Source organism: Amphiprion ocellaris, chromosome 2 (genome assembly GCF_022539595.1).
Source record: "Amphiprion ocellaris isolate individual 3 ecotype Okinawa chromosome 2, ASM2253959v1, whole genome shotgun sequence".
Classification (NCBI taxonomy): Eukaryota; Metazoa; Chordata; class Actinopteri; family Pomacentridae; genus Amphiprion; species Amphiprion ocellaris.
In genome coordinates, this window is record NC_072767.1 from 6,390,119 (window position 1) to 6,417,481 (window position 27,363).

Here is a 27,363-nt window from a genome sequence, read left to right on the forward strand (position 1 = left end):
GTTTGTGATCATTGTGTTTGTGATGGTTGTGTTTGTGATGGTTGTGTTCGTGTTAGTTGTGTTTGTGATGGTTGTGTTTCTGTTCATTGTGTTTCTGCTGGTTGTGTTTCTGCTGGTTGTGTTTGTGTTTGTTGTGTTTGTGATGGTTGTGTTTGTGTTGGTTGTGTTTGTGATGGTTGTGTTTGTGATGGTTGTGTTTGTGTTGGTTGTGTTTGTGATCGTTGTGTTTGTGATGGTTGTGTTTGTGATGGTTGTGTTTCTGTTCATTGTGTTTCTGCTGGTTGCGTTTCTGCTGGTTGTGTTTGTGATGGTTGTGTTCCTGTTGGTTGTGTTTGTGATGGTTGTGTTTGTGTTGGTTGTGTTTGTGATGGTTGTGTTTGTGATGGTTGTGTTTGTGTTGGTTGTGTTTGTGATCATTGTGTTTGTGATCATTGTGTTTGTGATGGTTGTGTTTGTGATGGTTGTGTTCGTGTTAGTTGTGTTTGTGATGGTTGTGTTTCTGTTCATTGTGTTTCTGCTGGTTGTGTTTCTGCTGGTTGTGTTTGTGTTGGTTGTGTTTGTGATGGTTGTGTTTGTGATGGTTGTGTTTGTGTTGGTTGTGTTTGTGATGGTTGTGTTTGTGATGGTTGTGTTTGTGATGGTTGTGTTTCTGTTCATTGTGTTTCTGCTGGTTGCGTTTCTGCTGGTTGTGTTTGTGATGGTTGTGTTTGTGTTGGTTGTGTTTGTGATCATTGTGTTTGTGATCATTGTGTTTGTGATGGTTGTGTTTGTGATGGTTGTGTTTGTGATGGTTGTGTTTGTGATGGTTGTGTTTCTGTTCATTGTGTTTCTGCTGGTTGTGTTTCTGCTGGTTGTGTTTGTGTTGGTTGTGTTTGTGATGGTTGTTTCTTTTGGTTGTATTTGTGATGGTTGTGTTGCTGATGGTTGTGTTTGTGTTGGTTGTGTTTGTGATCATTGTGTTTGTGATGGTTGTGTTTGTGATGGTTGTGTTCGTGTTAGTTGTGTTTGTGATGGTTGGTTTTCTGTTCATTGTGTTTCTGCTGGTTGTGTTTCTGCTGGTTGTGTTTGTTGTGTTTGTGATGGTTGTGTTTCTGTTGGTTGTGTTTCTGTTGGTTGTGTTTGTGATGGTTGTGTTTGTGATGGTTGTGTTTGTGTTGATTGTGTTTGTGATGGTTGTGTTTGTGATGATTGTGTTTCCAATGGTTTTGTTTCTAATAGTTGTGTTTCTGGTGGTTTTTTCTTAAATCCGTCACATTAAACTCATCTGCTGCTTCTTTTTCTGGGTTTATTGGATTTTCTGTAACAGCTGAACCTCCGAAACATAAATGACTCCTACTTAGTTGGAAATTGGTGTTTAGATGTTTGTTGCGATGAAGATCTGCAGTTGTTCCTCTCCGACTGTAGACTCAGTCCAACCTGATGAAGGTCTGATCTTGGTCCTGGTGACTCTGCAGGTACATTCATGATGACTCTGAGACCACTGAGGACGAAGTGGGTCTGAAGGTGACGGACGGACTGAACTCAGTGGACGTCATCCTACAGATTCAGGTGAACCTTTTCATTCTGTTAATCCTATTGATCCTATTGATTCTATTGATCCTATTGATCGTCTGTTAGCGATCAGCTGGTGTCGTTTCTGTATTTTAAACATTTGAAGGTTGATCAGAAAGTTTCAGGACTAACTAATCTACCTGTACAACTGTCAGACCAGGTGAGGAGTCTCTGAGTCCAGATGTTTCCAGACCCTTACTGATGATCAACCTTCATGTGGAGGATCGTCATGGAGACCAGAGAAGGGTCTCTGGTTACTATGGCCACCACCCAGAGACCAAACAGCAGTTTAACATTTGAACAGACACAAAACACCACAAAGACAAATTATTGTAGAAACTGTCTCTTAGTTTGCTGCTGTTTCCTTCAGCATCCTCCTGGTTGTTTCCATGATTTGGTTTCTTCAGAGTTCGACTGTAACGTCCTGAGAACATTCAAACATCTGAACTGATCCATGATTCTGCTCCAACAGTCTCAGCTGATCAATAGATTCTGTCCACAAAAATCTTCTCCAGCCTCCGAATCTAGATCCCTCGACCCGTGACAACTTCTTCTTTTTCTTCTCCTTCTTCTTCTTCTCCTTTTTCCTCTCCTTCTCTATCTCCTTTTTCTTCTCCTTGTTCTCCTTCTTCATCTTCTTCTCCTTCTTCTTCTTCTTTCCCCTTTTTCTCCTTGTCCTTCTTTTCCTTGTTTCTCTTTCTTGTCCTTCGTGTTCTCCTTTTTCCTCTCATTCTCCGTCTCCTTTTTCTTCTCCTTGTTCCTTTTTCCTCTCCTTCTTCTCCTTGTGTTTCCTCTCCTCCTCCTCATTTTTTTCCTCTTTCTCTTTCTTCTTCTCCTTCATCTTCTTCTTTTCTTCATCTCCTTCTTCTCCTCCTCTTTCTTCTTCTTCTCCTCCTCCTTCTTCTCCTCCTCTTCCTTCTTCTTCTCCTCCTCCTCCTTCTTCTCCTCCTTCTTCTTCCTCTCAGTCAGATCCCAGTCCTAGCAGGTGTTAACAGGTATCTTCCTCCTCTCTGTCCTCAGGTGCTGCCGATGAACGATGAGCCCCCCCAGCTGGGCGGCGGCCTACGGTCAGCTCTGAGCTGTGAGGAGGGAGGGCGTGTCCAGGTGACGGTGGACTACCTGTCGGCCACCGACCGCGACAGTGACGAAGCCCGACTCACCTACATGTTGGCTCGGAGTCCAGGCAGGGGGGAGCTGCAGAGAGACGGACTCAGCGTGGACAAGTTCTCCCAGCTGGACCTGCTGCAGGGACACGTCTACTACGTCCACACAGGTGAGACACCTGGTCAGCACAGGTGAGAAACTCTGATCACATGTTCATCCGGCTAAACAGAGTCCTGCTTCTCTTTCACTGTTTATGACTGCAGCTGCAACTTTTAATTAAAATCAATTCATTAATGAACTCATTGTGGATGTCAGAAAGAATAAAAACACTTTATAAACAGTTAAAAAAAAAACAGCAAATCTCTATTAAATAATCCTGTTTTTTGTGGATTTAAATGCTGTGAAACTGCAGTGTTATGGTTACATGCTGTAAAAAAAACAAAATACAGATTTTTAAACATAATTATAGTTTGGGCCAATAGTTTTTTCATTTTGTTTTTATAGTTAACATGTAAATTAACATGTCTTTTCTATGATTTTATATGTTATTATCTGTAGATTAACAAAGCAGAATGTAAAATAAAAAAAAACAGTTAAGTGTTCAAAAAAATTACAGTAAAACACAGTTAAATGTTCATTTTTATTATTTATACATTCTCAATATATTCTGTGGTTTTAGCTCCTTAAATGTGAATATTTTCTGGTTTCTTTCCACTGTGACAGTAAACTGAAGATGTTTGGATGAAACCAGACATTTGAGGAAACTCTGATCCACAATTCTTGGAACAGTTTTTGTCATTTTGTGTCTGTTTTTGTCATTTTGTGTCTCATTTATGCTGTTTTGTGTCTCGTTTTGACGTTTTGTGTCTCATTTTGTCGTTTTGTATCTCATTTTTGTCATTTTATGTCTAGTTTTTTTGTCACATTTCTGTCATTTTGTCGTTTTTGATGTTTTGTGTCTCATTTCTGTCATTTTGTGTCTCGTTTCTGTCATTTTGTGTCTCGTTTTTGTCGTTTTGTGTCTCGTTTATGACGTTTTGTGTCTCGTTTTTGATGTTTTGTGTCTCGTTTTTGTCGTTTTGTGTCTTGTTTAAAGACATTTAAAGACCAAACAGCTGATCGATTGATCCAGAAAATGATTCAGACACAACTTGGAACAGTGGATATGTTAACGTTAATAACATTAAGTTAGATAAACACAAAACTAAATTATTGAAATTAATTAATATCAGACACTAAAGAACCAGTTGTTCTAAAGAACCTGCTGTGGTTCTGTGTTCAGGAGGAGAAATCGGACCGACGCCAGTGTTCGACACCGTCACACTCATCATCTCCGACGGCGAGGCCGGAGGGACGGACGGCTGTTGTCATGGAGACGCCCCACCCCCTCCCGTCCCCCTGCACGGAACACTTCCTGTTTACGACCTGAACGTCACGGTGCTTCCTGTCAACAACAGAGTTCCCTCCGTCACACTGGGTAAGACTCACCTGCAGCAGGTAGCAGTCCAGGCTCCACACAAAACTGGAGTTCTGTGTTTGTGTTTCCTCACCAGAAGGTGGCGCTTTAGCCATGTTAGCTGCAATAAACAGAGTAGAAGAAGACAGAAACTGAAGCATCTGTTTGACAGAAGATAACAAACCTGGAGTCTTTCTGTGGCCATTTCTATTTATTTCATCATTTTATGGTTTTTTTGTGATTATTTTTACTCCACCAAGGAACGCAGTGGAGTTACGTAACGATTGGTGTATGTTTGTCTGTCTGTCTGTCTGTTAGCAACATTACTCAAAAACAGACCAACAGATTTGGATAAAATTTTTCTTGAAGATCAGAAATGACACAAGGACCAACTCATTAGATTTTGGCAGTGATGCGGCTTATAGTCTGGATCCATGAATTTGTTAAAGATTTCTGTATCATTGCAAGGTAGCGGCACGGCATCACTGTAACCATGACAACAAGTGAACGCTACATCAGCTGCCTGCTGACGATCACATGATTGTGGTCCTACTACAAATCCACCGCTGGGGACTTATCAGGACTTATCTGTCAGAAATAATCCAAAGAACAACTAATTAAATTGTGGGGGTGTTTCTGAGTCCCATCAATTCCCACCACCTGCTACATATTTAGGTCATGTGATTCGGTATCCGTACATAACGTACACATGCATAATACACGCCTGTGCTCAGAGCAAGGTCATTTTTTATTAAAGGTTTAATCCATCGGAAATGATACAACAACTGAGCAGACTTGGAGGAGGACTTGTTTATCATAATTTGGTCATTTTATGTCTGTGGTGGTTTGCATCGTTTAAAGTGTTTCGTTTTGCATATTTGTGGTCGTTTGTGTCGCATTTTGGTTGATTTTTTTTTTATCTCTTTGCAGTTGGTTTGTATTACATTTGTGGTCAATAACCTGGACTTTAGTTGGTCAGAAGGTGGCGCTGTAGCTATGTCAACTGCTAAAAAAAAAAAACCTGGAAAAAGAAAAAACAAACCAAACTTTGTCCGTCTGCAGAGATCTTCAGATTTCAGTCTTCAGGTTGTGACGATGCTTCAATGTCAAAAACCACCTCAAGAGAGCAGAAACACTTTGTGTGAGGCTGTCTGTGAACTTTGTCGGACACAAAACTTGAAAGTTCAACTAAAACTCGTTGCTGAGGTTCCGACTGAGACTTTCTGAGGATGGAGGAGCTCCAGAAGGAGGAGCAGAAAGATAACCCCACGTCCTGCTGACAGACGGCAGGATTATCTGGACGTCACATGAAGTCGACCTCCAACAAGAAGACCGCCGCCAAGAACATGGAAACAGAGTAAACTTTAATTAAACCGCACATTTCAAAATGACCTGAACCGACTAAAAACCACTGATAAGAAATGTGCTAAAAACTAAACAGAAAGCAGCAGAGAAATGTCTGGATTCTTCAGTGAGATGAAACCAGAATAGAGGAGTCTGAATGGAGGCTGATAACTGACCAGAACTAACACAGCGCTTCATTATGTAGTTTTATTTACTTTTTGAAATATCACATGGGGAAAAAGTTCTCAGAAACAGAAAATTAAAAAATAAATCCAAAATTAAACTAAAAAGCCATATTAGCGTACATCGTGCTAACACTAAGGATTCTCTTATTCTTCTAGCTAATGCTAATCTTAGCCACATTAGCCAACACAAAGATTCTACTATTCTTCTAGCTAATGCGAATCGAAGCCACATTAGCCTATAGCATGCTAACACTAAGGATTCTCCTATCGTTGTGGATAATGCTAATCGAAGCCACATTAGCCTTCAGCATGCTAACCCTAATTATTCTCCTATTCTTCTAGCCAATGCTAATCATAGCCACATTAGCCTACAGCATGCTTATGCTAAAGATTCTCCTATTCTCCTAGCTAATGCTAATCAATGCCACATTAGGCTACAGTATGCTAACCCTAATTGTTCTCCTATTCTTCTCGCTAATACTAATCATAGCCACATTAGCATACAACATGCTCACACTAAGAACCTCCTATTGTTGTGCCTAGTGCTAAATAAACTTTGTTTATTACAGCTGACAGCTACCACGCCACCTGCTGACCAGCTACAGTTTATTCACTCCAAAGCTGTTCATAGAAACATGAAAACAAACAACAAACATCTCTGAAGACCATTATTACATGAAAACAGAGAATGTTTGTGCCAAAACCTTCTGCTCTTCTCTGCTGAAAATCCTGTTAATGCAGCTCTGACCGACAACACACCATCACCTATCAGTGCAACAGACACACACACACACACACACACACACACACACACACACACACACACACACACACACACACACACACACACACACACACACACACACACACACACTGGAATTGCAGCCAAGAACAGGGATTGAGGAGGAGCTCTGTGGTTATCAATGGAGACCAGTGACCACTGGGACACACTGGGAGGACTGGGAGATGGTGTGTGTGTGTGTGTGTGTGTGTGTGTGCGCGTGTGCGTGTGTGTGCAGTGCGTGATAAAAAGAATCTCTCCACAGTAGAAGCATCATCTGTTTTCTCTGTTTTAACTGGAACTATGGTTATTATTATTATTATTATTATCATTATTATTATTATTATTATTGATCACCAAATTCTAATCAGTTCATCCTCAAGTCCAAATATGAGTGTTTGTTGCAAATTGAAAGAAATTCTCTCCAGGTGTTCAAGAGTTATTGACTTCAGGAAAATCAGATGAAGAACTGACTTTTTATTCAAAGCTTTTATTTTTACTCCTCACAGTTTGATCCTGCAGCTGAAAACACATTTGAAACAGATTATAAAGTTCTGCATCAGCATCTGAACTCCACCTGAACTGTCTCAGTGTTTCCTGCAGCTGAGCCAAGAATTAATTTAAAATCAAAATCACAATTTGAAAAGATGAAACCAGGAAATCAGAGGATTTAAGTTCCACATCAAGTTTAAACTTAAAAACTTCTCCTTGTTAAAGCATCTTTTTTAAAAAAATTAGCAAATCCTTTAAAAACTAGATCAGATATGCTGTCATTAGCATAATTTATAATGGTTTATTATTCATAATATTATCAGTGTTTAGTATCACATGACTCACACTGTGAGGAAAAAATAGGCAATAGGCCAGGTTGAGGAAAAATGAGGGTAGAGTGAGGAAAAATAAGGCTATGATGAAGAAAAATGAGCCTATAGTGAGGAAAAATGAGGATACAGTTCATAAAAAAGAGGATCGAGTGAGGAAAAATAAGGCCATGATTAAGAAAAATTAGCCGATAATGACGCAAAATTAGGTCATGGTGAGGAAAAGTGAGGATGCAGTGAATAAAAATGAGGATATGGTGACGAAAACGAGGACACATTGAGAAATAATGAGGATAGGTTGAGGAAAAATTATGATCTGGTGAGGAAAAATGAGTCAAAAGTGAGTAAAAATGAGCCTACAGTGAGGAAAAATTGCAATAATTTTTCACCATTTTCTGACATTCTAGAGACAAACAGCTGATTAATGCAGAATTTAGTCAGCAATGAAAATAATCTGCAGTTGCAGCACATCCAACAGTGATAGACAATAATATTAACATTTGTTGCCGTATTGCTTCCTCAGTATTGTGTTCAGTTTCAGTTTCATGTGCAAAATTAGAATTTTTCTGCTCCATATTTCATTTTTTTCTACTTCAGTTCCAGTTTTATTTTACTTATTTTCTCTAAATATCTGAACCAAAAGTCTCCTTCAGTATTAATAAAGTTTTATCTTTATTTCAGGTTTTCCAACTCATCAGAAACATTTCAGGTTAAATTCGGTGCCGTCAGTTGAAGCTGTTGGAGTCTTTGTGTGCCGGTTGTTATGTTGTTTCTGCTCATTGTGTTGGTTTTACTCGGAGCTTATCGTCCCTCCGAGCCCTCGGACGGCCGACGGGACAAAGAACGGCGACTCGCTCCGTCACAATGGGCCTGGTGTCGGAGCCTCGCTAGCTGGATTAGCAGCTAGCGCTAATCCTGCCAGCTCATCTCAGCCTCATTCAGGGTCTGAGCTGCTCCTCCGTCTAATTAATTAGCAGCGAATAAAGACACAGAGTGAACGTTGGAGCGGCCAGACGAGAGGAATCCGGCTTCACCTCGTTTCTTGTTTATCAGGCGGATCCAGGAGCGTCCTCATTAACACGCTGACAAGCTGCTCGTCGCTTAATTAGCAGCAGATTCACCAGCGGCTGACAGACATTCGTTCAGTTTAACGCCTCATCCTGGTTTCAGTTCGGCTTCAGTCTTTGGGAGAAAATGTTCAGAAGTTTTAGTCACACAACTGAAATTTTTGAACCCTAAAAAACGGGTTTGAAGAAACTGAAACAAATGTCAAATTTCCAACTTCAAGTTGGTCCTTGAAGTGCTCATCAAAACCAGATAAATAGATTCTATAAAACCAGAACTTTCTTCCTCCTGGTTCGGGTTCTCAGCTGTGACCAACAGAGAAACATTCAGAGAGTTTTAGGTTGAACTGCAGGCAGTGTTTCCTCAGAGAGACTAAGAGGAAAACCAAACTGGAAGAAGTGAATCATGTCTCTAAATGATCCTGGTTTCTTCTTCCATCGTCTATAATAGTTCTGACCAACCTCCTACCACACAAATGAACCTATAAGTTCACCCAGAATGACCTTTTTAAAGTTTTCTCCAGCATCATATCATCACAATCCGACCCCCATGTTTCACTGTCAGGACTATGCATTCACTGTGGTAGTCCTGGTCAGAGGAGGCAAAAATGACCACAAATAAACACACAGTCACCACAAAAACACACAAATCCACCACAAAAAGACACAAAACTATCTTGAAAGTTTGCCCAGAATGCACTTTTTAAAGTTTTCTCCAGCTTTAGATAGAATTCATCTAAATTTTTTTGAAAATGACTTAAAAACGTTCCAAATGTCATTTAAATCATCCAAAATTACTTTTTTTGAAAAAAACTGCTTGAAATATGTCTAACATTACTCAGCATTGTTCAAAATGTTGTTTAAATCGTCCAAAATTACTTGAAAATTGTTAAATAACTCTAAAACGGTCCAAAATTATTGAAAAATGTCTTCAAAATGACACAATAATCAATCAAATGTGTCCAAAATTAGTCCAACTTTGTCCAAGTGGACTCAACATTTGTCCAAAATCAGATGAAAATCCACCCAAAATGAAAGAAAAATCACCCAACATTTGTTTTTATTTTCCTATAAATAGTTCTGACCAACCACCTACCACACATGAGCCTTAAAGTTTACCCAGAATGCACTTTTTAAAGTTTTCTCCATCTTTAGATAGAATTCATCTAAAAAAAACTTGTTCCAAATGACATAAAAGTTGTCCAAAATTTTGCTTTTTTTTTTAAAAAACAGCTTGAAATGTGTCTAAAATTACTCACTATTGTTCAAAATGTCGTTTAAATCGTCCAAAATTATTTGAAAATTGTTGAATAACTCCAAAAATGTCCAAAATTACAGAAAAACTTCTTCAAAATAACACAATAATCATCCAAATGTGTCCAAAATTGGTCAAACTTTGTCCAAATGGACTCAACATTTGTCCAAAATCGGATGAAAATCCACCCAGAATGAAAGGAAAATCACTCAAAATCAGTTTTTATTTTCTTACAAATAGTCCTGACCAACCACCTACCAACATACTGATATGGGCCTTAAAGTTTACCCAGAATGACTTGAAATTTGTCCTAAATGACTCGAAAATTATCCCAAATACACAAAAATCATCCAAAGTGAGAAGAAAAGATCCAAATTGACATAAAACTTGTTGAAAATGACAAGAAACGTGTCCAAAATGAGTCAGAATTCACCCAAATTATTCCAAAAATGTTCAAAAGGACCTGAACTTTTGTCCAAAATGATTAAAAAATGATCCAAAATTACAGGAAATTTGTTGAAAATGAAATGAAAATTGACCTAAATTGCTTGAAAATGATCCAATTCCTGAGTAGCAGGAGGTTCTGAGGAGGTTCTGAGGAGGTTCTGAGGAGCTTCTGGTGGTGGTATCGTACTGATCCAAGTCTTTCTGCGTCCTCCAGGTGAGTCTCTGCTGCTGGTGGATGAAGGTTCCTCAGCGTGTCTCTGTGGTTCGGTTCTGGGGGCCTCGGACCCCGACAGTCCACCTGAGCAGCTCACCTTCTACCTGGAAGCTCCGCCCCTTCACGGCTTCCTGGAGAACACGCTGCCGACGCCCGGCTCCGAGAAGAGCAACGCCGGAGTCCGAGTGGGTCAGTGTGGGTCCGACTAGGACCTGGTTCCTGTCCTAGATCATGACGTCCTCCTACCTCCTCTTGACCTCCTCCTACCTCCTCCTGATCTCCCGCTGACCCCCTCCTACATTTTCCGGACCTCCTACTTCCTCCTGATCTTCTCTTACCTCCTCATGATCTCCTCACCTCCTCCTACCTCCTCATACCTCCTCTTGACCTCTTTCTACCTCCTCCCACCTTCTCCCACCTTCTCCTGACCTCCTTCTACCTCCTTCTCACCTCCTCCTGACCTCCTTCTACCTCCTCCCACCTCCTCCTGACCTCCTTCTACCTCCTCCCACCTACTCCTGACCTCCTTCTCACCTCCTCCTGACCTCTTTCTCACCTCCTCCTGACCTCCTTCTACCTCCTCCCACCTCCTCCTGACCTCATTCTCACCTCCTCCTGACCTCCTTCTACCTCCTCCCACCTACTCCTGACCTCCTTCTCACCTCCTCCTGACCTCCTCCTACCTCTTCCTGATCTCCTCTTGACCTCCTACCCCCTCCTACCTCCTCCTGACCTCCTTCTACCTCCTCCTACCTCCTCATACCTCCTCTTGACCTCTTTCCAAGCTCCTCCTCACCTCCTCCTCACCTCCTTGCACCTCCTACTGATCTCCTCATACCTCCTCCTGACCTCTTTCCAAACTCCTCCCACCTCCTCCTGACCTCCTTCTCACCTCCTCCTGACCTCCTTCTCACCTCCTCCTGACCTCTTTCTACTTCCTCCCACCTCCTCCTGACCTCCTCATACCTCCTCCTGACCTCCTTCTAACTTCTCCCACCTCCTCCTCACCTCCTCCTGACCTCCTCCTACGTTCTCCTACATCCTCTGTTCTGGTCCTAGGTCATGTCCTCACCTGTCTGTGTGTCATTTCCCAGAATCCTTCAGCCTCGTCCACCTGACCGCCGGCTTCATCAATTATGTCCAATCAGAGCACAGAGGGGTGGAGCCTACCGTGGACCAGCTGTCCGTCAGCGTGAGTGACGGGCTGCATCGCTCCGCCCCCGTCCCCTTCTACATCATTATCAATCCGACCAATGACGAGACGCCGTCGCTGCTGCTCTCCAACTTCACTGTAAGTTCACCTGGTCCCACAGGTCACATGACCAGAACCTGAGAGGAAGCGGCTCATTCTGATTGGTTCACATAGAAGCAGTGAGGGGGCGGAGCTACACAGACCTCCTCCTGATTTCCTCCTCACCTCTTCCTATCTCCTTCCACCTAATCCTGACCTCCTCCCACCTCCACCTGATCTCCTCCTACCTCCTCCTGATCTCCTCCTACCTCCTCCTGACCTCCTCCTGACCTCCTCCTGATCTCCTCCAAGCATTTAAATTAATGCTTAATGCTGTGATTTTACTAATATCTGTAGTTTAACAGTGAACACGTTGAATATAAGAGTTAAAAACATGATGTTCTCCAGAGTGATGGAGGTTGACGTGTCCTGCAGGTGGATGAAGGAGGCGTCAGAGAGCTGACTCCCTCCATCCTGGACGGTTCTGACCTGGACGCTCCTCCAGACCTCCTCACATTCTCTCTGCAGCAGCAGCCAGATCACGGCTTCCTGATCAACGCCGTCTACGGAGCCGACGGGCGGCGCTACCAGGAGATGGAGGCGGATCTGCTGAGGAGCCTCCTCATCTCCTCCTTCACTCTGCAGGAGCTGAGGCAAGGTGAGGCCCGGCAGCACACCTGGAGACAGGTGGAGGTGATGTCATTGCTGGAGCTGAAACAAACAATGTCACGGAAACAGTTCAGACCCAATCAGAGGCCAACACACCAGCAGCCAATCACAGGCTTCAGTTACCATGACATCATTCAGAACGTCACAGTTTGTGTTCATGTTTCCTTTCTCCTCCTTCCACCTCCTCTTGACCTCCTCCTACCTCCTCCCACCTCCCCCTGACCTCCTATTACCTCCTTCTGATGTTGTACCACCTCCTCCCACCTCCTCCTGGTTTCCTCATACCTCCTCCCACCTCCTCCTGATCTCCTGCAGGGTTGAAGGTCTCATATGTCCACGATGACTCAGAAACCCAGAAGGACGTTTTGGTTCTGCGGCTGACAGACGGAGTTCATTCAGTCGAAGGAACGATTCAGGTCACAGTGCTGCCGGTTAATGACGACAAACCTCGACTGCTCAAGTACACACACACACACACACACACACACAGTTTCATTTAATGGAACACAGAAGGCTGAAAAAACAGATAGATAGATAGATAGATTTCTGAATGTCTTTCAATGCTCAGACGTGAAAAATAAATCTTGACAATGCAACTTGTTCAGAAACATAGAATTCATTTAAATTAATCCACAAGTCCGTCCCTCTGCTCCGTCCCCCTGGTCTCCTCCCCTGGTCTCCTCCCCTGCTCTCCTCCCCTGGTCTCCTCCCCTGGTCTCCTCCCCTACTCTGTCCCTCTGCTCTGTCCCTCTGCTCCGTCCCCCTGGTCCTCCCCCTCTGTGGGTGTTGATCCTCGGCTGGTGCTGTGACGTCCAGTGATGCAGACGTAATGCAGAGACTTGGCAGCTGTTTCCTGCATGTTGTTGCGTTCCTGCAGGATGCGTCGGCTTCTGTCCTGCGTGGATTTTATTTCCAAGTGAAGAAGCAGCCAGACGGTTCCTGATGTTCGGCCCCAAAACAACACCGACCTCCAGCATCCCTCTGGAAAAACCTGCTGGCACACAAACTTTCCTGCTCTTGTTTCTGATTCTGTCTAAAGGACCGTTCACTCTGTTTCTGCTCCCCGTGTCGTGAGGGGGACGTTTTTACACAAACCTGCCAACATGTTGGGCCTCAAACTAAATGTTTTAAATGCTGCTCTGACACTTTTTATTGTTCAGGAAACTTCACCCACAGTGAAGACAAGAAACTCTCAGACCAGGACCTGGTTTTAGACTGGTTCAGGACTGGTTTTGGAGTGTTTTATGACTGGTTTTTGACCTGGTGTTAGACTGGTTCAGGACTGATTTTGGACCTGGTTTTAGACTGGTTTTGGACCTGGTTTTAGAATGGTTTTGGACCTGGTTTTAGACTGGTTCAGGACTGCTTTTGGGCTGTTTTATGACTGGTTTTGGACTGGTTTTGAACCTGGTTTTAGATTGGTTTTGGACCTGGTTTTGGGCTGTTTTATGGCTGGTTTTGGGCTTGGTTTTGGACTGGTTCAGGACTGGTTTTGGACCTGGTTTTAGACTGGTTTTGGACTTGGTTTTAGACTGGTTCAGGACTGGATTTGGGCTGTTTTATGACTGGTTTTTGACCTGGTTTTAGAGTGGTTCAGGACTGGATTTGGCCCTGGTTTTGGACTGGTTTTGAACCTGGTTTTAGACTGGTTTTGGACCTGGTGTTAGACTAGTTCAGGACTGCTTTTGGGCTGTTTTATGACTGGTTTTGGCCTGGTTTTGGACTGTTTTGAACCTGATATTAGATTGGTTTTGGACCTGGTTTTAGACTGGTTTTGGACCTGGTGTTAGACTGGTTCAGGACTTATTTTGGACCTGGTTTTTGACTGGTTTTGGGCCTGGTTTTAGACTGGTTCAGGACTGCTTATGGGCTGTTTTATGACTGGTTTCGGGCCTGGTTTTGGACTGGTTCGGGATCTAGTTTTGAAATGTGTTGTCTCTTCATTGTGGACCTGGTTTAGGACTGGTTTTATACTTGGTCTTGGACTGGTTTTGCGGTTTGTTTTGGACCAGTTTTTGTCTTGGTTTTGGTCCTCATATTGGGCTGACCTGTGAGGGGTTTTTGGTTCCAGTTATGGACTGGATTTAGAACTGGTCTAAGACTGGTTTGAGATAATAATGAAGACTTTTATTTAGGACTGGTTTGAATTGTTTTTAAGAGTGATTTGTGTTTACTTTAGGACTGGTTCTGTTCAATATTTAGGGCTTGTTTTAGGCTGTTTGTTGCTGGTTTATAGCTGGTTTTAGGGACCATCTGTCGCAGGACTCGTGGATCTACTTGTGGCTGAAGCCGGTTCTTCCAGACTCTGGCTGGATGTTTGGATGCTGCTGAAACTTTGCTGGATGTTGAAAATCTGAGCCGGACAGTCTGAAACCTGAAGAAACGAATCAAACATACCGTAATCTTAGTGTTTCTTTTTCAGGAACGCTGGTCTGGAGGTGGACTCGGGTGAGCGGAGGGTGATTTCCAGCGTGGCTCTGGAGGCCGAAGACCTGGACACGCCCCCTGAACAGGTGTACTACATCCTGAACGCTGCACCATGGTTTGGAAACCTGCAGCTCAAGGTGAGTTTTACACCTGCGGCACTTTGTGTGAAGGTAAAACTTTGCTTTAGTAAATGTCCTGAAGCTGCTGCAGATAAAGAGCCAGCTGGAACATGCTAAATGTTATTTTATTGAGGTTAGCACCGAATGGTTAGCTTGGCGATAAGCTAGCATGTAGCATGTGTCTGTAACCACCAACACTTTGTAAGTTGTCTCGTTTGTGTGATCATTCAGAACCGTGAAAGCTCTGATTCTGATTCTGCAGACGGAGTCGGGTTGGGCCGAGCTGTCGGCCGGTCAGAACTTCACTCAGGACGACGTGGAGATGAACCGACTCTGGTACCGACACACTGCAGCCGCCAGCGCCGCCGGATTCAAAGGTCACGACAGTTTCCGCTTCACGCTGAGCGACCGAGACAACGAATCTCCGGCTCAGAACTTCTTCATCTCCATCCAGACGGTGCAGAAAGGTCCAAAACACTTTCACACTCCTAACCTTTTATTTAGAGATGATTAAAGCAGCAGCTTACATTTCCAGATGAACAATTAATTGATTGAAAAACAAATAAATTTAAATTAAATCTGTATTTGAAACAAACCAATGAACAAATCACAGAGTTTAGGATAAACATCAAACAACAGGTCCAACCCAGAGTTTAATAAATTCTGCTGTCAGTCACACTTTCATGTTCTCACGTTTCAAATCTATCACAGAATGATTCTTCTTTATACATGGGTTTATTAGATTTTATTAGATTAGATCAAATCAAGCAGCAAAATGCTATTACATGCAACAAAACAAACTTTTCCTCCCTCTTCTCCCTCATCAAATAAGTAGAAGAAAAACATGTTAACCTCCTGAGAACCGAGGAAAAAAGCATCTTTCAGAATTTATGTTTTTTATTTCCTGCCTTTTTTGGAGCTAAAACAACTCACAATTTAGATTTAGAATTTTATTAAAATAATTTTATTGTAGATTTTACAGCATGTCCACTGTAGTAGACAAAAATATAAAATCTATAAATACAAAAAATATATCTAAGACCTTGGGCATACAGTATGTACATGCCTGTATGTACACAGATACACATTTATATGCATACTTTCATTTTATTTATATAGATAAACACTGAAAACAGTTACAGCACTGAAGTATTTTAAGGGTGTTTCTCCTCCCTCAGGGCGTCCTCCTGCTGAAGCACATTATCCACATTGGCATCATGTCTTAAAAAAAGTCTAAAAGGTCTCCAGATGTCATCAAAAACATGTTTCCATCTAATGATGTATGATATCTTTTCCATTGTCATGTTTAATGCCATCTTTTCCAACTCTTGGTCCATCAACATTTTTCCAACTAACACTGTAAGACCCAAATATAGAAAAAAATTTGCTATTTAAAAATAATGAAAAAAAAATATATGTGATATAATATAATACGATAAAATATTATATATATATATATTATTCATATGTGTATAATTATTATTATTATTTACATTTTTTGTTTTCTTTATTGAAAAAAATTGCTCATGTTTCTCTATATCTACAAATATAGAAAAAAATGAGAAAAAATACAATAAAATAAAACAAAAAAGTCACACACACACACACACACACACACACACACACACACACACACACACACACACACACACACACACACACACACACACACATATATATATATATATATATATTAGAAAATAATATTAAACATAATAACAGTGGGTTTTGCAGGGTTAAGGGAAATTACACATTTTGAGATTGTGTAAAATTTTAAGGGTGTCTGAAAACTTTTTTCCACCTCTGTACAAACTGATACAGAATCAGAACTCTCAGGTTCATCTGAACTCATGAAGATTATGGACTGAAATTACAACAAAAAGACACACACACGCACACACACACACACACACACACTCTCTCTCTCTCTCTGTCTCTCAGTCCGTCCCAGTTCTGCCTTTATATATATATATATATATATATATATATATATATATATATATATATATATATATATATATATATATATATATATATATATATATATATATATATAACAATAAAAAGACACACACACACACACACACACACACACACACACAGAGCAGTCCCTCTGCTGCTGCCTCATACATTATTTAGCGCCCCCTTCCTGCCAGTTTTACCAGTCGGGTGAACACGGAGGCCTCGGACCTTCTGGCTCAGGTCCCTGTGATCCTGGAGGAGTCGAGGTGAGAAGCGTTCGACCTCGTCAGCCGGTGAATAATTAACGGAGGGGAGGTGGAGCAGCTGGACGGCGTCGGCTCGGTTCCTCTGGGTGCTGCCGCTCAACAACAACAAACTCTGACGTTCCTTCTTCTCTGAGTTTTTTCAACTTCAGGCCTCTGATCCTCCAGGTGACGTAGTCCTGCAGGTCCGGGCGGTGCACCTGACGGAGGGCCAGCGGGTCGTTCTCAACACCGACGTCTTGCTGGCATCCGACTCTTCGGGCCGCCCGGAGGAGCTGTTCTACACGGTGTCGGTTCCGCCTCGCCACGGCCTCGTCCACGCCATCCAGCAGCCGGGAGTCCCACTGACCGGCTTCACCCAGCTGGACGTAGCTGCTAGCCGTGTGTGCTACACCCACGACAACAGCCACGATGCCCACACCGACTCCTTCAGGTGGGAACCGGCTACTTTCAGACTTCATAGGACCTCAGTGTGACCTGATGGTGGTCCAGTTTCGAGTGATGACCAGAACTGAGATGAAATTTTTAACCTTCTTGTCAATAAACAAGAAAAGCACTCAGAGAGCGCAGTCCTCCTCCAAGGCTGCTCATTCCCACATATGGCATCATCAGAAATGCAGCATTTGTTTATTAGTTCAGAAATCACGGCAACATAGAATGTGTCCATTTAATATAGATGTACCCACAAACAAAATGACCTGAGCACAGGTGTGTGTTATGCATGTGTACGTTATGTACGGATACCGAATCATGTGATCTAAATATGTAGTGGGTGGCGGGAATTGATGGGACTCAGAAACACCCCCACAATTTAATCAGTTGTTTCTTGGATCATTTCTGATGGATAAGTCATGATAAGTCCTCAGTGGTGGATTTGTAGTAGGATCACAATCATGTGATCATCAGCAGGCAGCTGATGTAGCGTTCACTTGTTGTCATGGTTACAGTGACGCTGTGCTGTTATCTGGCAAAAACAGTCCAGTCTAGAAGTTCTAAAGCTCAGACTAGTTTCTCAGCGTCAATCTGAGACCAGATGTTCCTGATTCTGACGCCAGTAAAATCCTGTACAGGTGAAAATGATGAACTAACTCTCACTCATCAACACGAACAAACTGATGAATACGATTTAAACCAGTTGTAATCCCACTGACATGTTCTAAAGTTCTAAACAGAGTCAGAGGTGTCAGACCAGGTTCTTCATCAGGAGGTCTGTTCTCCTCATCATGGTGGAGGGTTCAGGTTAGCTGCTGCTGTGTCGCTGCGTCTTCGTTAAATCATGTTCTTTGAGGGCATCGGACTCAGGTGGCCACAATCTGAACAACACACCTGTGCGTCACTGGTGTGTGTGTGTGTGTGTGTGTGTGTGTGTGTGTGTGTGTGTGTGTGTGTGTGTGTGTGTGTGTGTGTGTGTGTGTGTGTGTGTGTGTGTGTGTGTGTGTGTGTGTGTGTGTGTGTGTGTGTGTGTGTGTGTGTGTGTGTGTGTGTGTTGCCATGACAGCAGATGATGGATGGCATTATTAGGAGAATAACAACAGCGCTGGCACCATGGCAACGGCCAACCAGAGCGCAGCCACAGACGGCCGTCCCTCGGCAAACATGGCCGACACCGCCGCCAGATGTTACGCCATGACGGTTTGTGTGTGTGTGTGTGTGTGCGTGTGCGTGTGCGTGTGCGTGTGCGTGTGCGTGTGTGGTGGAGGCCTGGGGCAGTTTGTCAGCTGCTGGCCTGAGAGGCAGATTGTGTTGGCACACACACACACACACACACACACACACCTACACACACACACACACTCGTCCACTTTGTATTTGTGTTCTTGTCGTGTTTCTATCTCTGTGAGGACCGTCTCAGGTCATCAGTGACTCTTTCTGTCATTCAGACTTTAAACTTCTTTCCGGCTTCATTCATTCATTCATTTGTTCGTTTGGACCTCAGCTACAGAGACTTGGTACCGGATCAGTTCTACAGATCCGACAGAACATCCCCTGATTTATAAAACACGATTATGAACTAATAACTGAATATAAACTAGCAGCAGATCTTCAAACTGTCCAAACAGCAGCTTTACGTCTGATTTCCTGCACTCTGAAAACTGTCATGTTTCCTGATAATCAAACAGCTGCTGGACCAACAGTAAAATAAAAACATCTGCAGCTGTGATGAAGCTCAGGACTCACCTGTAACAGATCCTCATCATCATCAGGTCAGAGATCAGTTATCAGGCATTAACCACCACAAAGAGACACAACAAGACACATAACGAGCACCAAGGGATGCAGAAGAGCCACAAAATGACACAAAACATCGTTGAAAAGACAGAAACATGACCCAAAATGCTGAATGCTGCTGCACCCGGGAGACAGATTTTACCTTAATTATTATTTCTCTTATATTTTTTATATCGTTTTCAATTTTTTAAGCTAGAAAATGTTTGTTTTACCGTAAAAATAATTTGAATAATGCAGCGATCGCAGAGCCGGTCTATGACTGAACTGTTGCGCTGCAATGCACCATGGGAGTTCAGGGTGTCGGGGGTTTAAAATGTCATTATTGTGGTTTATGTTAGTGTTCCAGTGTTATTAGTGTTTGTGTTTTATTGTGTTTTTGTCGTTTTGTAAATAAATCCTTTTGACTTCACCAGTAAGTCAAAAAATAAAGTTAATTAATTACAACATTGAATCTGTGGCGTTTACAAAGACGTGTAAAGCTAAAATAGAATAAATAAATCAAAGTAGTGGACAGGAAGTGATAAGTATCAACATACAATTTCAAATTAAAGGCCTTTTCAAGAGTAAAAGTACATTGATGATTCTGCCCTAACCCTCCTGTCGTCTTCATTTGCGGCCACCAAAAAATATTGTTTCCTTGTCTGAAAAAAGTCCAAAAATTCAGCAAAAATATTCTCCAAATTTCTGAAAATTTACAAAACCTTCAGGAAGAAAATTCCAATAATTCCTTAATGTTTTGTTTAATCCCTCAAATTTGGCAAAAAAATTCTTGTAAATATTTTCCAAAAATGAGTAAAAAATCTTCAAAAAAAAAATCCTAAAAATATCTAAAGTGATTACATATATATCAGTCAAACTTCTCATATTTTCTTTCATTCACAAAAAAAAATTTGTGAATGTTCTTAAAGAAACTTTTTTCACATTTCTTTTATTTCCACCAAAAAATTTTCAAAAATTTCCCAAAAATGTTGAAAATGTGGACATAAAGATTTTTTTTTTTTTTCCACAATTTCAAACTTTAGAACGGGTCAATTTGACCCGCAGGACGACACGAGGGTTAATGGCAACATACCATGGAAGTGAAATTAGATTTAATAAAATGCTCGGAACACTGACGAACATCGGCATTATTAGATCAAGTTGTAAAAACAATGGAACATATTCTGTTATCTTCTGGTAAAATTATTCATATGTGCATGAAAGTCGTTGGTATTCATGACTTTTATGCAGAACTGATCGATATCGTGATGCACAGAACGGCTTTGTTTACATTTTCTCCAGAGTTCCGACTTACAGCGACAATCGACTTGCATCAATCTATAGAAACAGAATTCTGCTGTAAGTGGAGGACTCACTGTATTCAGTAAAATGTTGTAAATGGTGTGAACGATGGCACACTTCTTCTACTCTAGTTTAGAACTGTGATGGTCGTGTGTTTGCGCTACACTGCCCCCTGCAGTTTGGGAGCAGACACCACACGCAGTATAAAAGCCACACATGTTCTCTTGTACTGATTCCACGTCTTATTTCATGCAGAAAGCAGAACCCAGCCTTAACTGAGTTGAACTCGAGCGTTCCTCCGTCAGACTAAATGGTTTCTTCAGATTACCATCCAGCAGGGGGCGCTGCTGAGGCTCTACATACAAACTCATGTCTGTTTCTGACTTCCGTCTCCACAGTTTCGTCGTCACCAACGGCGACTCGTCTCGCAGCGGGACGCTCCACCTGACCATCGAGCTCGGCGACCGCATCCCCCCGACCCTCCACCGCAACGGCGCCCTCCAGCTGCAGGACGGCGCCATGGCGACCATCACCGCCGACCAGCTGCAGCTCACCGACCCCGACACCGCCGCTGCCAACCTGAGTTACGTCGTTACGGAGCCGCCGCGCCACGGGAAGTTGCTGCTGGGAGGGGCCCCGCTGGCTCCGCCCCTCAGATTCCTCCAGACCGACATCGACCGGATGGAACTGGCTTACCGGCACGACTCCGGAAGCCCCGCCCACATCGACAGGTTCTACTTCCTACCAAGTGACGGAACCAACAGAGGATACCTGGAGTTTGGACAGCTGAGGGAGGAGCCTGCAGTGTTCAACATCCAGGTGAGCAGCAGACACACCTGTTCAGGTAACTTAACCTGACTGAGATAACGGAGCCGTCTGATTGGTTCATGACAGTCGTTAGTTTAACACACTTTAATCAGAGCGCTGTACAGAGGCGTCCTTGTGCAGGTGGAGGTCACTTGGTCCCTTCAGGTGTGCAGGTCACATGTTCAGTCCAGGTGTGCAGGTCACATGTTCCCTCCAGGTGTATGTATAAGGCTCATAAATAAACTTTACCAGTCAATGTCCAGAACAGAATTACAAAAAGAGAAAGTAAATAAAAGGAAGAAAGATCTTCATAAAAGCAAGATTTAAGCCACAAAATGACTACAAAAGCCACAAAATGACTACAAAAGCCACAAAATGACAAAAAAAACGTGAAATTACCACAAAAATATGCAAAATGACAAGAAAAAGTCTCATAATGACTACAAAAAACTGCAAAAGCACAACAAAAAACTGCAAAAAGACTACAAAAAGCTGCAAAAAGACTACAAAAAAACATGAAATTACTACAAAAAGATGCAAAATGAAAAGAGCCATAAGAATAATCAGTGGAAAAAAACACAGAGATCCAACAAACCTGTGACTCGTTCAGCTAAAAATGTTGAAATTCCACCACGTAGTAAATTATAGTGTTCTGCAGATTAAAGCTCATAAATAAACTTAACTATTTAATGTCCAGAACAGATTTACAAAAAGAGAAAGTAAACAAAAGGAACAGAGATCTTCATAAAACCAAGAAAATTAATGGAATGTTCCATTTTTGTAAAAGCGGTGGATTTATGGAACGATCTCGACAAGGAATCAAAAGAATCTAAATCACACAAAGATTTAAAAACTGAATTAAAACCAGTGTTTTATTAAAATACAAACAAATGAAGTCAGAGTTTCAGAGAAAAGACTTTACAGTCATTATGTTTGTTTTTCTGTTCATTATAAACTGATTGTTTGTTACAAAGAGACAGATTCCGTCAGTTTATTCTTCTTTCTGCTCCTTTTCATTCAGAAGTTTTGTGTTTCCTTTTTGTCTCGCTTGTGTTTTTTGTCTTATTTTTGTCATTATTTTCTCTTTCGCTTTATTCGCTGTTTTGTGTATCGTTTGTGTCATTTGTCCATTTTTTGTCGCTTTGTGTCTCATTTTTGTCATTTGTGGTCTTGTTTTTGTTGTTGTTTGTCTTTCTCTGTATGACTTTTGTCCTTTGTGTCATATTTTTGTCGGAATGTTTCCTTTGTGTCTCACTTGTGTTTTTTGTCTATTTTTTTGTTGTTTTGTTTCTTTTTTGTCTCTTTTTTATTTTGTTTTGTGTTGTTTGTCTAATTTTTGGTCATTTTGTGTCTCATTTTGGTAATATTTTGCCTTTTTTTGGTTGTTTTTTGTCTTTTTTTGTATGACTTTTGTTGTTTGTCTCATGGTTTTGTCATTTTGTTTCCTTTGTGTCTCACTTCTGCTTTTTGTCTATTTTTTTGTCCTTTTGTCTCTTTTTTGTTTTGTTTTGTTAGTATCGTTTGTCTCTTTTTTTGGTTTTGTTTCTCGTTTTTGTCGTTTTATGCAGAATTTTTTGTTTCCTTTTGTCTCGTTTGTGTTGTTTGTCTTATTTCTGTCATTTTGTAATTTTGAACTAGATTCTTTATTTATCACATTATTAATCATTTAAATTTTTAATGTCATAATCTTGACTTTTCATTTTTTTCTTTAACTTTTTACCTTAAAATTGTGCCGTCATTTGTCAGAATTTTCAAGTCATTGTTTTAATTTTTATGTTAGAATTTTGACTCTTCGGGTGACATTTTAACTTCAACCTTTTAATTTGACATTGGATTTATACTTTTCATTCTGCGCTCCGCTCTCAGGAACACAACAAACTGGAAAATCTGATGTGAGAAAAGTTTTCCTCAGTAATGTGATTTTTGAATAACTGATAACAAAAAAACAAAGTGAAGGATTTAATAAAAATAATTTACAGGGAAGCTGAAATGATTTTACAGTAAATAAAAGGATTATTTTCACTATTATAAATGATTATTTTCCATCTGAAGCTCATCTGCTGATTTAAACACAAAGAAATCAACTTTAATTTTTGATTTCAGATAATTTTAGATTCAGTTTCTGATCGTTCTTCTTCTGCAGCTCATATTTATTATTAATATTTATCTGTAAATATCTTTGATGATTCTCAGGTTCAGAGACGTTGAAGCAGCTCGTCTGAACTGAAGGAGCTGCTTCAGGACGTTAAACTGTTTACACAGAACAGCAGCGCCTCCTGGTGGCAGGAGGCTGAACTGCAGCAAGTCAGGGTTAAATTCCAGAACACGAACCAGAGTTCCGCTGGTTTCTGTGGAGTTCTGGTTCCGTTAGAACAGGCGTGTCCAACATGCGGCCCACGGGCCAAAAGTGGTCCTCCAGAGGGTCCAATCCGGCCCTCAAAGTGTAAAAATTCCAGAGAAGACATTAACTGCAGATTGTAAATTAGTAAAACTATAAATTTAAAATAATTTCTAGACCATGACAAGTTGTTTTGATTAGAAAGTAAAATACTAGATTGTTCATTGTTTTTTTGTCATTTTGGCTCATTTTTGTAATATTTTGTTGTGTTTCTGTCTTTTTTTTGTCTGACTTTTGACATTTTGTTTCCTTTTTGTCTTGCTTGTGTTGTTTGTCAAATTGTTTGTCATTTTGTGTTTTGCTTTGTTCATTGTTTTATCATTTTTGTTGTTTGTCCATTTTTTTGTCGCTTTGTAAGTTTTTTGTCTAATTTTTGTCTCTTTTTTGTTTTTGTTTCGTGTCATCGTGTCTTGTTTTTGCCATTTAGTGTCTTGCTTTTGTGCTTTTGTGTTTCCTGTTTATCTCACTTGTGTTTTTTGTCATATTGTTGTCATCTTGGGGCTGCACAGTGGTGTAGTGGTTAGCACTTTCGCCTTGCAGCTAGAAGATCCCTGGTTCACGTCCCGGCTTTCCCGGGATCTTTCTGCATGGAGTTTGCATGTTCTCCCTGTGCATGCGTGGGTTCTCTCCGGGTACTCCGGCTTCCTCCCACAGTCCAAAAATATGCTGAGGTTAATTGATGATTCTAAATTGCCCGTAGGTGTGAATGTGAGAGTGATTGTTTGTCTTTGTATGTAGTCCTGTGACAGACTGGTGACCTGTCTAGGGTGTCCCCTGCCTTCACCTGAGTCAGCTGGGATAGACTCCAGCCCCCCATGACCCTAGTGAGGATTAAGCGGTGTGTAGATAATGGATGGATGGATGTTGTCATCTTGTGTTTCACTTTATTCATTGTTTTGTGTCTCGCTCTTGTCGTTTGTCCATTTTTTTGGCGCTTAGTAACATTTTAGTCTTTTTCGTTTTTGTTTTGCATCATTTGTCTCATTTTTTGCCATTTTGTGTCTCCCTTTTGTAATATTTTGTCTTGTTTTTTTCTTTTTTTGTCTGACTTTTTTCGTTTGTCTCATGTATTTGTCATTTTATGTTTCCTTTTTGTGTCGCTTGTGTTGTTTGTCTCAATTTTTATTGCTTTGTATCTTTTTTGTCTCATCTTTTGTCTCTTTTGTTTCGTGTCATTTGTTTCATCTGTTGCCATTTTGTCTCATTTTTGTAATATTTCGTCTTGTTTTTGTTGTTTTTTTTTGTCTTATTATTGTCATTTTGTGTTTCTGTTTTGTCTCACTTGTGTCGTTTGTCTTGTATTTTTGTCGTTTTGCTTCTCACCTTTGTCTGGTTTTTGTCATTAGGAGTTGTGGTTATTTATTATGCTGTGATTTTACTGGAGATCAAACTGGACTGAATGTGGAACCTGAAGACCTAGAACCTAGAATGAATTTGACTTCCAGAATGTCTCTAAACTCTGGAACATTGTGAATGAAGTCTGGTTCTACAGGAGGACTTCTAGGTTCTAAAGTCTGGACTGTTTGGACTGAAGTCTGGTTCCGTTCCATCGTGTTCTGAAATGTCTCCAGGTGGAGCGAGTGGACCGGACTCCTCCCAGTCTGACCAGAACCTCCAGTCCCAGCTCAGTGGTGGATCTGGGCGCCGGACGCTACGGGATCTACGTCACCAACAAACACCTGCAGGGAACCGACCCGGACAGCAGAACCGAGGAGCTGGAGTTCTCCATCAGCAGGCCGCCACACTACGGATACCTGGAGAACACGGCGACAGGTAGAACACAGGAACAGGTAGAACACAGAGACGGATAGAACACGGCGACAGGTAGAACACAGAGAAAGATAGAACACAGAGACAGGTAGAACACAGGGACAGGTAGAACACAGGTAGAACATAGAGACAGGTGTAACACAGAGACAGGTGGAACACAGGTAGAACACAGGGACAGGTAGAACACAGAGACAGAACACAGAGACAGGTAGAACACAGAGAAAGATAGAACACAGGGACAGGTGGAACTCAGAGACAGGTGGAACACAGAGACAGGTGGAACACAGGTAGAACACAGAAACAGGTAGAATATAATAAATTTTTCATTTTATTAATTAATTTAGATTTTTATTTCCAAGTTTTTTTTATCATTTTGTTTCTCGTTTTTGTCGTTTTGTGTCTCATTTTTTGTCTTTCTTTTTTGTCTCGCTTGTGTCGTTTGTCTCATTTTTAGTCATTTTGTAAATTTTGTCTAATTTTTTGTCTCTTTTTTGTTTTATTTGGTATCATTTGTCTAATTTGTTGCCATTTTGTGTCTCGCTTTTGTCGTTTTTGTTGTTTTTTTGTCTTTTTTTATCTGACTTTTGTCATTTGTCCTGCTTTAGTTGAAGTTTAGACTCAGTCAGTGTTTTTCTCGTCTGATTCTGCGTTGGGTTCTTCCAGGTGCCTACATCCGAGGCCGGTTCTCCCAGCGGGACTTGGACCGGCGCTTCGTGCTGTTCGTCCTCCCTGCAGACGTGGAGGCGACGGCCGACAGCTTCCAGTTCGTCCTCAGCGACCCGGCAGGAAACGCCGCTCCGCCGCAGCTGTAGGTCTAAACACTTCCTGCCTCACAAGCAGCGGCGGCGTTTCAGAATGACCGACTCGCTGTCTCTGCAGGCTGGAGCTGTCCTGGTCTCGGGTGGAGCTGTCGGCGACCTGCTACAGGACCTGCGAGACGTCCAGAACCCTGCAGATCCAGATCCAGCGCAGCGGCAGGAGCGTAGACCCGGCTTACGTCGCCATCCAGGTGACGTCTGTCACAAAAACACCACCTGTGATCAAAACGTTCAGAGTCTGTACCTTTAAAATCTAAACCTGAGGTAAAGTTCACCTCATCAGTGTCTCAGAGCTGCTCTGCTCCAGGAGCTCCTGCAACACTTTAACCCTGAAGTCCTGGAAGCATCTGAGATCCACCTGAGATCAGTCTGATCACCTGAGTCCAAACAGAGAGACTTCAACTGGAAGAAGGAGGAGGAGGAGGAGAAGAAGGAAAAGAAAAGAAGGAGGAGAAGAAGGAAAAGTAGGAGGAGGAGGAGAAGAAGAAGGAAAAGAAAAGGAGGAGAAGAAGGAGAAGAAAAGAAGAAGGAGGAGGAGGAGAAGAAAAAGGAGAAGAAGGAGGAGGAGAAGAAGGAGAAGAAAAGAAGAAGAAGGAGAAGATGAAGAAGAAAAAAGAGAAGGAGAAGAAGAAAGAAGATAAAAAAAAGAAAAAGGAGAAGAGGAAGGAGGAGGAGAAGAAGGAGAAGTTCATCTGTTTGAATGTTCTCATGACATTACAGTAGAACCCTGAAGGAAACAGCAGCAGATCCTGACCTGCTTCTCCGGTTTGGTCGCTGGGTGGTAACCATGGTAACCACAGACCCTCCATGGTCCTGGTCTCCATGACGATCCTCCACATGAAGGTTGATCATCAGTGATGGTCCAGAAACACCTGGACTCAGAGACTCCTCAGCTGGTCTGAGTGTTACAGGTAGAACCAGGACGTTCTCCAGGACATTCTCCAGGATGTTCTCCAGGACGTTCTCCAGGACATTCTCCAGGGTGTTCTCCAGGTGTACTCCAGGACGTTCTCCAGGTGTACTCCAGGACGTTCTCCAGGACATTCTCCAGGGTGTTCTCCAGGTGTACTCCAGGATGTTCCCCAGGACGTTGTTCAGGATGTTCTCCAGGACGTTCTCCAGGACATTCTCCAGGATATTCTCCAGGACGTTCTCCAAGATGTTCTC

General features: G+C 41.9%; 1 protein-coding gene across 2 annotated transcripts in view; it reads left to right on the forward strand.

Annotated features, from left to right (window-relative positions):
* frem1b (Fras1 related extracellular matrix 1b) overlaps positions 1-27,363 on the forward strand; it is a 59,768-nt gene that overhangs the window by 20,205 nt on the left and 12,200 nt on the right. For both annotated transcript variants that reach the window (XM_035944383.2, XM_035944384.2), the window contains exons 15-28: positions 1,455-1,548; positions 2,572-2,824; positions 3,938-4,132; positions 10,223-10,411; positions 11,317-11,513; positions 11,889-12,111; positions 12,438-12,582; positions 14,545-14,686; positions 14,931-15,135; positions 17,062-17,326; positions 20,802-21,222; positions 25,180-25,381; positions 26,042-26,186; positions 26,258-26,387. In XM_035944383.2, coding sequence (XP_035800276.2) covers positions 1,455-1,548; positions 2,572-2,824; positions 3,938-4,132; positions 10,223-10,411; positions 11,317-11,513; positions 11,889-12,111; positions 12,438-12,582; positions 14,545-14,686; positions 14,931-15,135; positions 17,062-17,326; positions 20,802-21,222; positions 25,180-25,381; positions 26,042-26,186; positions 26,258-26,387 — 2,806 coding nt within the window. The remainder of the gene's footprint in view (positions 1-1,454; positions 1,549-2,571; positions 2,825-3,937; positions 4,133-10,222; positions 10,412-11,316; positions 11,514-11,888; positions 12,112-12,437; positions 12,583-14,544; positions 14,687-14,930; positions 15,136-17,061; positions 17,327-20,801; positions 21,223-25,179; positions 25,382-26,041; positions 26,187-26,257; positions 26,388-27,363) is intronic.